The sequence below is a fragment of the Coptis chinensis genome, chromosome 2 (genome assembly GCF_015680905.1).
Source record: "Coptis chinensis isolate HL-2020 chromosome 2, ASM1568090v1, whole genome shotgun sequence".
In the NCBI taxonomy this organism is placed as follows: domain Eukaryota; kingdom Viridiplantae; phylum Streptophyta; class Magnoliopsida; order Ranunculales; family Ranunculaceae; genus Coptis; species Coptis chinensis.
The window spans coordinates 96,628,914-96,639,692 of record NC_141457.1 but is presented as its reverse complement, the minus strand read 5'-3'; the positions used below and the strand labels follow the sequence as shown (position 1 = coordinate 96,639,692).

Here is a 10,779-nt window from a genome sequence, read left to right as displayed (position 1 = left end):
TCAAGAGCACTTCTCCCTGTTAGACAACATTGATACCACAAGACCAATATACTGGACTATACTGATAGAGTAGCTGTATAAGATAGTAAAAAATATGTTTCTTAATTTAGAGTTTATACTTGGTAAAAGGAACATGTACATACACTGTCACCGTGAGGGATATATGATTACATGACAACTGACAAGGAAAGCTTTAAAAAGACAAACATACCCAAATATACATAAGAGTGTATTGCACAATTCTTTTATGGGTGTTTCTTTTTGCCCTTGGTATGCCATCTGACAAAGAAATTGGTGAAATGATTCATATCAATCTGGATCATCCCACTTCTGTGAATTTGCACCTATCAACCATCAGTTATGCTGACAACAAATTTGAAGGTTTCCGCAGCAGAAATGCATTAGAAATAGACCAAATAGTTAAGAAATCAATACTTAATGATAGGATCAGCAACACCAAGTTTCCTCCAAAGGAAAGTGGTTTCCCATTGGAAAGTGTCGGAGACTGTTTGGACAAGCACTTATTTCCCACTCTTAGTGGCCGCACAAGGCCTTTTTCCCGGATATATGGTAAAATGTCTCTTACAAATGTGTTCGGGTTACGGGCAACCGGGGAACAGGGGAGGATTTTAGAAACAAGAGGTTAGACTAAGCTGCCGAAATTTTTTGACTAAGAGCTGCAAAACCATATTAGGCATACCGAGAGGTGGAAGGTAAAGGCCATACAAAGGGATCTATATGGAGAACGTCTCGTGCTACTGATTGATCGTTAGATCGATGCTTCAATCATCACAAATGGTCTTTCGAGGGCCTTTTCAACCGAACATGGCCGCATCATGTAAGTTCTAGACGTAAGATCTCGGTGTGTGGCTGTAACACTTCAGAGAACAAATCCCCTGCGACGCCTCCATACTTGCTTGACCCTTTGATAGCCGGAAGCACTTCAGAAGTGAGATCGTTAATAGGAATGAATCCACTGCTAGCTGCCCGAGGAGCAGCAGGTAGTCCTAAGAATATTTGAGCACCCGTGATGGATGTGGTCCATTGCTTCCATGCATCTTCAAGATTGGTAATACTTACTGAGGCATACTTACAAGGGAGATTGCTGAAAAATTGCACGCAAGAAGTTGTTCCATAGGTATGTGGCAACTTGCCTAGCATCATCAGAGGACGCAAGAGAGTAGCTCCCAGAAGCACCTCCTATAGAAAGAATCACTTTAATACCAATGCTTTAACAAGTTTTAATATCAGCACCTGTCAGATTTTTTTTTTAGTAGTAAGTAAGAGTCCCAATTAAGTTCTAATTTAGTTTCCTAATCTATACACAATTTGAATAGTCCTAATTAGTTCTTTCTACAAGTCTTATTTCAGAGAGAGGCTCTCCTCAAATCAGGAGATTCCTTTATATATTAATCTTCAAATCAAGAGAAAAAAGCTGTGACCAATTCTTGAACTTCTAAGTGTTATTTATACAAGTTTAACAAACAGCTTGATGCGGACTTAATAGCTAAAGCTCACTTTGTGGTTCTACAAAAAAAAACAGTCATATCCATTTCCTTTGTTCAAGAATGAGACTAAAGCAATTTTCAATTTGTCTGTTAATTTTTCCGAATTTTTTTTCCATCACAGGATATGCTCACTACTTCTCCTAGAATTATGTAATGTTTAAAGCTTAAACCAAAGGTCGAGTAAAAAACAATCTTAAGAAGCTATCATTACCTTCCTAGCTGCCAGCTTGGATTGTTGTTCACTCTTGGCACCAAGATGACTGTAAAATGGTCAGCTACAATTAAGTCATCGAGGTAAATTGAATAATTGTCACACAAAAGAAGAGAAAAACTAAATTCGCAATTAATCCTCTTACAAGTCACAACCTTAAGCATAAATCATTGTTATAAAAGACACGTCCCAAACAAGCTTAAGATTAAATCAATACTACAAAAATACATGTTGCATTTGCAAGCATGCACTAAAGCTGGAAGACAATTTCTTTGGTGGGAAAGTGGGTGATTTAATCGTTGGCATTTTGAAGAGTCCTAATTAGTTCTTTCTACAAGTCTTATTTCAGCGATAGGCTCTCCTCAAATCAGGAGATTCCTTTATATATTAATCTTCAAATCAAGAGAAAAAAGTTGCGACCAATTCTTGAACTTCTAAGTGTTATTTATACAAGTTTTCTATCAATATCTCCCGAGTATATAGAAAGCACCATCTCGAGTTCTCTTAGCAACTTCACATTAACAATGAACGGCCTTATCTCTTTCACACCAATATGATTTTGAGTTCTTACTAGGTAACTATGTTTGCAAGAAAGCGATGGTCACCAACAATGATGCACCTTCAGATACTTGAAAGTGCATTTAATCAAAAGAGTTTATATTATACTAAGGAAGAAATCAAACTTTTGACAACTCAGCTGTCAGTACATGGTCAAATTTCGGAAGATAATATAAAGAATTGGTTCAAGAACCGTCGAATCAAATTCAGAAAAGATCAACACAGTTCAAATCATAATGACAATACCTCTATTCAAGACATAGAACGATCTACTATTGAATATCCCATAAGTACAAGTCTTTTCTTTTAAAAAATATTTGATTATAATTATAATCCTTTCTTCTTCCCTTATAATTATAATGTTGTTTAATTTTGTCAACAGATGCTACATCTACTAAACATCAACTTGATGGTTTTTTTCCTTCACAGCCTTTTCCTAATGAACTTGGTAAGACATTCTTCATTGTTCAATTGTTACTTGGTTTTGAGTTGTACTTAACATGTTTTATTCTTATACAGTGGATGAATCGCAATCAAATAATGAAAAAGCCAAAAATAGCCGATATAAAAGAAGACGCATATTGAATAATAGAGAAATCCAACCAGTTGAAACTCATGGTTATGTTAATTGTGATGCTGAAACAAGCGATGACAACCATTATGCCCGAAAAAATCACCTATATCAACCAGACGGTGTTGGAGAAAGTGACGAGTTGTTGAGCTGTTACCATTCCATCTTGAAGGTCAGAATATTGTATACTACAGCGAGAAAGATGATCCAAAAGTAGTAGTGCGTCGTGAAAAAGCGTCAAAAACAAAGTTTACAGAATGGTTCAAGGCAAATGAAGAGTATGAATTAGCCAGGACACTTACATATGTTGATTTCCCAACTAAATTTGTTTGGAAAAAAAAGTATAATAAGTGGACTCTACGAAAACGAGGAATATCAGTTGGACGAGTTTACTACGCACATCCTACATCAGGTGAAAGGTTCTACTTAAGAATGTTGCTTAATATTGTTAAAGGACCTAGGAGTTATGAAGATATTCGTATAGTTAATGGAACCCCACATCCAACTTTTAAAGCAGCGTGTCAGGTAATCTTTCAATTACTTCAATTGTCCATCTACTACTAACAACTTTTTTGTGATATAGTAAGTAACATATAAAATAAGTAACATATTAAGAAGTATCCATCTCGACCATTATTATATTCCAATAAAAGTCTAACATTATTATTAAAGTTATATGTCATTTGACAACAAAATATATATTCTGTCAGACTTAATGAATGATATCTCCTATTCTCATAAAACAAAGTATGAATTATGCAACAAAACTGAATCAAGACTACATACCACTCCAAAAATGGCCCCTGAAGCACCAACTGCAGGTGCTTTGCAAAACCAATAACTTGTTGCACAACCTGTACTCTTGAAACTATTGGATCAGAATATGAACTTGATCTTGCTGCTACGGATGTAAACGATCCAGGCGCATTTACTTTAATAGGCATGGCCTTACCCTATGAAAGTCCAATCCCATGAGTTGGCCCGTCTACATCCGTAGTCCAAGGTATGGACATTGGCGAACAATGTATATTACATTAGGTATATGAGTTGTTACTTGCAATTGTAGACGAAAATACATCAAAGAAATCTTCTAGGACCACCGATATTCTCCATGGTGGGACCAACAGAGTTTAGAGAATAACAAGTGACCTAAAAGAAACAAAAGTTGTTCAGTTAACAAATCAGTAGTAACATCATAGATTTAGTACGCAAGTTCAATACCAGACCATGAGGTGCCCAACATTTGCATGAAGAAAAATGAAGTGGCCAACCTCCATAACCGCCCTTTGTCAATGAGGTCATTTTAATCTGTAGACATAAATATATAATATACTTATGAATCTTAGTGAGTACATAGAAAGGAAATCATAAATGCAAACCAATTTTCTTATTCAAACCTTAGCTCCCCAGAGCACCAGCTTTCCATAGCTTGCAAGTTGTGCGACATATGCTCTAACCAAAGAAAACCATCAAATAAGGTACTGTTCTTCTTGCCCATAAAATGAAAGGGTACACCTAAATGATCATTACTTAATAAAAAATTTATATCAATAACACTATCCGGATTTTTTGGAGAGCTGTGAGGGTATCCACGTCGACAGGGGGATTACGAGAAAGGGGCAGAAAAAACTGCGAAACTAAAGAGTCCCACAAAATTTAACCCCACCGAAACTATATTTTGGGTTTACACCCTTTCTTCCCTTTCGTCTCCGAACCCTTATGTTCGTACGAGATATCTCTGCCAATTCTAAAAAATATGTCTCTTCATATTATCATACCTGTAGATAATATAGGTTTTTCGAGAATACACAATTTATTCATTCATGTGTGGTTGAACGAAAGTAAGGCAGGAAATATTCTTAATCAAGTGCACTTCAATTTTTATCATAGGAGAAGTACAACAATCCGATTTCAAAATATTTTATACTCACAAGACATTGATTGCAATGAGGACATTAGTCCATAATCTTCCATTGCCTGAGATGTGGCATTCCTAAAGACTCTACTTTAAGTCCTGTTAATTTATTTGTTAATATCAAGTTTTTCATTTTATAATATGTAATCCTTCATTTTTGGATTACAGGCATACGGTTTGCTAGAGGATGACAATGAATGGAATGATGCTATGAAGCAAGCAAGCGAGTGGGCAAATCCAGCTTCTTTAAGAGAACTTTTTGTCACTTTAATCTTGATGTGTGAGGTTACATCTCCAGAAATACTTTTTGAAAATCATCAGAAAAGCCTTGGTGAAGATATTTTGTTTCGCTACTGAGAAAAACCAACCACAACCAAAGTCTCCAAAAAAAGTGATGACCGATAAAGAATGATACTCTTTTTATGAGATTGAGAATATCATGGTTAAGTAGGGGAAAACACTTACAGATATTGAAGGTTTTCCTAAATTCAATATTTCTTCACAAGCATCCTATGGTAACAAATTGATTGCTGAAGAATTGGATTACAACTGCCTAGAGTTGCATAACGAACATATTAAACTCTATAACGGTCTCAACAATGAACAGAAAAATGTTTACAACTGTGTAACTGATGCACTTGAGACGCAATCTGGAGGTGTTTTTTTGTCTACGGAAGTGGGGGAACTGGGAAAACATATCTCTACAAGACTATCATTTCAAAACTCCGTTCTGAAAGTAAAATTGTTCTTGCAGTTGCTTCTTCGGGAATAGCATCACTTCTTTTACCAGGTGGACGAACAGCACATTTAAGGTTTGAAATTATGATACCTACAGATGAGACCACAAGTTGTGACATTTCTCATGGTTCAAAACTACACAAGCTTATTTCAAAAGCTAACCTTATTGTGTGGGACGAAGCTCCAATGACTCATAGGCACGGCTTTGAGGCCGTTGACCGTACTCTGAAAGACTTATTGAAACCAGATACTAGAGATTTTGGTGGAAAGACATTTCTCATGGGTGGAGATTTCAGACAAATTTTTCCAGTCATACCAAGAGGTAAAAGAATTGATGTTGTTAAAGCTTTGATTAACAAATCAAAACTTTGGAAAAACTGCCAAGTTTTTCACTTGAGTGAAAACATGAGACTCAAGAGTGACGTGATGGACTATGACACTGTTAGTTCTGTAGATGAGTTTAGCAAATGGGTTCTAGATTTAGGAGATGGGAACCTACCTGCAAAGGCGATGAACGAAGAAATAGAGCCGACTTGGATCAAAATACCTGATGACTTACTCATTCCAAAAAGTGACAACTCAGTTGAAGATATCATCAGCACCATTTATCCAGATTTGGTCAACAAGTATACAGAAGTTAAGTACTTGAAAGAGAGGAGTATTCTAGCACCGAAGAATGACACGGTAGACGAAATAAATTCTGTAGTTGTTTCAAAAATTCCTGGAGATTTAAAAAGTTACTTAAGTGCAGACTCTCTATGTCCAATCCCAGGAAAGTGCGCAGAACAAGATGTTCTGTATCCAACAGAATTTTTAAATAGCTTGGAATTTTCCGGAGTACCAAACCACAATCTGAAGCTTAAGCGTGGAGTCCCTATTATGCTTATGCGAAACATGAATCAAAGTGAAGGACTGTGTAATGGTACTAGACTCCACAAAGGACAAATATTGCTCCAAAAGTCATAGAAGTAACAATTATTACTGGAACAAAGATAGGAGAACCAGTTTTTATTCCCAGAATGATTATGTCTCCAAGTGACACAAAATGGCCTTTCGTCTTCAGGAGGAAACAATTTCCTGTCAAAGTTTGTTTCGCTATGACTATAAACAAAAGTCAAGGTCAGACTTTTGATAAGGTTGGTGTTTATTTACTAAGACCAATTTTCACACATGGCCAGTTATATGTTGCTGTCTCACGAACCACCTCAAGAAAGGGATTGAAATTCCTAATAAAAAAGGATGGAAATGAACCTGAAGGGTGCACAAAGAACATCATGTATAAAGAAGTTTTCAATTCAATATGAACATATCAACTCAAGGTATGTCCTAATATAGCTATTTTACATTCAAGATGAATAACATACAAGATTAAAATAAAAACAAGTTAAATAAATATATATTAATTTCTTGCATAATACAATGGCATGGCAGCAGATCTCCTGGGAATTAGATTGATTGTCTCTTCTGTAGATCTAGGATACAATTTGTAAAAAACTGTTTACTTTAATCTAAACAGTTCATCGGCGTTGATATGGTGGTGCTTTAAAGCGACCATCTAGGTGAAGTTGTCTTGGCTTTTTGTGGTGGTTCCGAAGGAATTATGTTCTTTTTCAAGAGCTAGAAGCTATAGAGAAAGGGTTGCAAGGATGTCAACTACATGGCTTCGGAGAGTTGAAGTTAGTTCTAACTATTTGTTCGAGAATATCAAGAGTTCAAGAGTTAATTTTTCCAAATAATTATATTGTAATTCCCCAAATTACATTCTCACTTAGACATTTTGATGTGATCCTAATAAGATCTTTGCACTATTTTATTTTATTAAAGGGTGAAAAGACAAAAAACACAGTCCCCATCTCCGAAAGGGCCAAAAACAGAGGTCTTTCTCAGTGTCTACTTGGAATATTTTAGAAAAAATAATTAATGTGGGAACCTCTGACGTAACGATTTGTTATTTCAAGTTGGAAGCCAATGCCCCTTGCTTAACAATTTAAAGAAATGGTAAAACTAATTTCTAAGATACATGGGACCACATAGAAGATATAAGTAAAGATGGAAAATGGATGTTACCTGTGCCAAATTCGAAAACATCCTCTTCTAAATAGTAGAACCCTCCCCTTGCATTATAAATGTAATCTAATAGGTACCAAAAAAGAAAGAAGATGGAATGTAAATGAAATCAAGAAACCAAAAATCGCTGACAGCAGATCATGCTCTCTCCCCGATAAGGTCATGTCACTATCTACAATGAAAACAGACCTTCTAGAAAAGTGTTGCCTACTGCAAGTAACTGAAAACCCCTAACTCATGGTGGTCTTAACCGCTGTATACAAGATGCATATGAATTTTTGCAAGTGCATATGCCGCAGCAGGCAGGATGGCTTCAACTTCCTCATCATTGACCTACAAAGATGTACCACCACTAATTTAACTTCTACAAAGTGCATATGCCGCAGCAGGCAGTAGTAGTGGTACTTTTACGCTTCTTTACTGAACTCTCACTGTGCTGTTGCTTAGCTGCACTGTAACATGAAAAGTTACTTTATTTGATTGTTCATTAAATAATACTAAGGAACACTATTATTAGCTATGAAGCAAGGATTGCTCAGAGATAACTCATACTGAAATTTCTGCAAGAGCTAATGAACCATCAACGAAGTGACACAAGTGGGCTTAATTCAAATGGAGAGGTGAGTCACCACCAGCAAAAGTGTGTGCCAAGTCATTCGGCTTCACCAACGGTGTTCGAAAGTTACACCACTACTACTTGGGCGATGACAACACAGGTAGTTGATCCGAGTCAGACAGCAGTGTCCGAGACTCCCATCCCTACTAGCTTGGTTGTGACATCAATTGAAACAAAACAGACAAACCGTGTGGTGCTGAACTATGATCTCAATGAGCTTCCTGATACTAATGAAACTATAATATATACTTGAATAGGTACTTGATTGTGAAGTATATTGATTAAGAAGTTTTTCAACAGCTAAGATCATCACGTCAAGGTCTTTCGTTAGAAAATGCTGAAGCCCGTCTGTTTATATTTTGTCATAACAAGCTCGAGGAAAAGGCAGTCTTAACCACATATCTTTTTTATTTCATTTTCTTTTACTCATCTCACCTTATGTATGTGAGTGCTCAAGTATCCCCATACTATCTCAAGTACCTGCAGGAGAACAAGTTCTTGAAATTCCTTGGTTTTATGTGGAATCCTTTGTCATGGGGTTAGCCCTTCTGGGATCCGATGTGTTTCGACTTGAGAGTGCACTTGATTTTTTAATGTTTGTTTATTTTATCAGTTACTCTAACCAATAACCTAGCTCTCTAATCATAATAAATTTGTTCATCTTAAACCAGTTAGTCAAGAATGCACATCACTCCTGTAAGTGAGTTTTTATTTAAATTTCTTATCAGTATTTGGAATTTTTAGCCCAATGCAATGCTAGAAAAGCCAAGGAATCCAACCCAGCCTCTCAACTTCAAGTGCAAAGATGAACCGATGACCATCCACCAGAAATCAAAGTCACATTTGTTAACGGAGTTGAGCAAGTTTTTGATGCTGCCAACACATCTACACAGAGCATTAGAGAGATGATTTTGGAGAAGGGGCGGTATTTAGAGATTGAGCAAATGTTTCGTGATAATAATGAGACTTGGCCTGTTATGATTCCTGAAGAAAAGATTAATTAGAGCTTTCCTCGAATCATAATTGTTAGGCACTTATTTGTTACATAGGGCTTAGGCATCGTCGTCGTATCCGGTCCGTTGGTTGTAATACAATTTACTCTCATGTTCACATTATGTTCGAAATACTGATAACCGATTAATTAAGCATAATTTATACTAATTGTTCAGCTCCGGTGTTGGCCCTTTTATTTTGGACATAATGTCTTTATTATCGGTTCTAGGTATTTTACTATGCCTTGGAATGATTTCTTTAGGTATTACAATTGAAAGCTGTCCTAAATTACAATTGAATCTTGGGTTTTTCCAGATATCTATCGCTCAGTTTTCCAGATATCTATCTCTCAGTTCTTAGACAATTAGAAGTCTTAAACAATTAAAACTCTAAAACTAACACAACACTTCACAGTCTTAGAAGTATTAGAACTCTATTACTACTATACTTACGGATGTTTATCCAAAAAAACAACTATAAATCACAACCAAAAACCATACTCCACTAATCTACAAAGCTTCTCTCCTCAAATTAACAAAGGTATTATTAGAAAAAACAAGAACTATAAATATAAATCCTACGATTAATCAAAATATTTTGACAGTTTCTAAAATTTTCTATTGTATATTGCAGGCTATTCTATAATTCAAGTCAAGCAACCATACAGGTACAACATATTCCTCTTATTTATAAAATTTATAAAGTAACATATTCCTCTTTTGTTTCTTCAACATTTGTTTATGTAACTTCTATGTAACTTTTTTATTTAGGATAGGATATGTAACTTATTTTAAATTTCTAATAGATTTGAATATTTTTTAATATATTATTATTATGCATCAATTGAAGATTAAGAAGTTATCTAGAAAAAAATAATGTTGAGCAAGTGAGTAGCATCCACTCAACAGTGAAACTAGGGGTAAGGCCAACGACAATATGAACGCTTTGTATCATATCATACCTAGATTTAATTACACGCAATAGCCACCATTGCAAGTGTAGATTGTAGTAAAAATAATATCTCATAACTATAAAATAACAAGGATAAATTTTACATACCCGTTCAAAGCATCGGATTCGTAATCCTTTGGGAGAGACACCCTTGCTACCTCCCCACAGGACGCAAAGTGCTCCTGCAATGTGCTCTCAAACTGCTAATAAAGGATAGGTGAGAATAGTATCCAATTAAGTCCTATAACTTTCTTACCGTCAAGAAGAGGGACCAGATCCCGGGTCTGTGTCCACTCTAACACTGATCACTTTTCTGCCATTGCTTGCTGCCAATGAGGTATAATGGCTGCCTCACAATCACCCTTTTCAGATAGTGGTTTCATGAAAGGATTAATGAACAACTGTAAGAAAGGATCTGAAGTTCAGAGTCAAGGTCTCAAAGGGAGCAAAGCGTGCAGGAACTTGATGTTCCCTTACAGTATTTCTCCAAACACTTACCCTTGTTATATGATAGGGGGACCAGAAAGATCAGCATCCAGAGGAGCAATACTCAAAGAGTCGGCTGCCATTTCTGATATTTCTGATATGGCAGAGTATCTTTCCCTCCCTTAATACCCCTGTGTTAGAACTGACTGTATACCGGGTAGCACA

The 10,779-nt window shown here is 36.0% G+C and overlaps 1 protein-coding gene across 1 annotated transcript; it reads left to right on the top strand.

The window, feature by feature from the left end:
• Positions 1-299: 299 nt before the first annotated feature.
• LOC147519344 (uncharacterized) lies at positions 300-6,467 on the top strand. Its single transcript, XM_086594119.1, has 5 exons — positions 300-642; positions 3,021-3,373; positions 4,932-5,048; positions 5,215-5,419; positions 5,518-6,467. The coding sequence occupies exons 1-5, from the start codon at positions 300-302 to the stop codon at positions 6,465-6,467; spliced, it is 1,968 nt and encodes a 655-aa protein (XP_086450245.1).
• The last annotated feature ends 4,312 nt before the right edge of the window (positions 6,468-10,779 follow it).

Excerpts from the sequence above, each read along its gene's own strand:
- LOC147519344 (XM_086594119.1), top strand. The coding sequence starts at position 300 with ATGATTCATATCAATCTGGATCATCCCACTTCTGTGAATTTGCACCTA. Across the intron at positions 643-3,020 it reads GAGGATTTTAGAAACAAGAG|GTCAGAATATTGTATACTAC; the intron begins GTTAGACTAAGC and ends TCCATCTTGAAG. Across the intron at positions 5,049-5,214 it reads CTTTAATCTTGATGTGTGAG|GGGAAAACACTTACAGATAT; the intron begins GTTACATCTCCA and ends ATGGTTAAGTAG.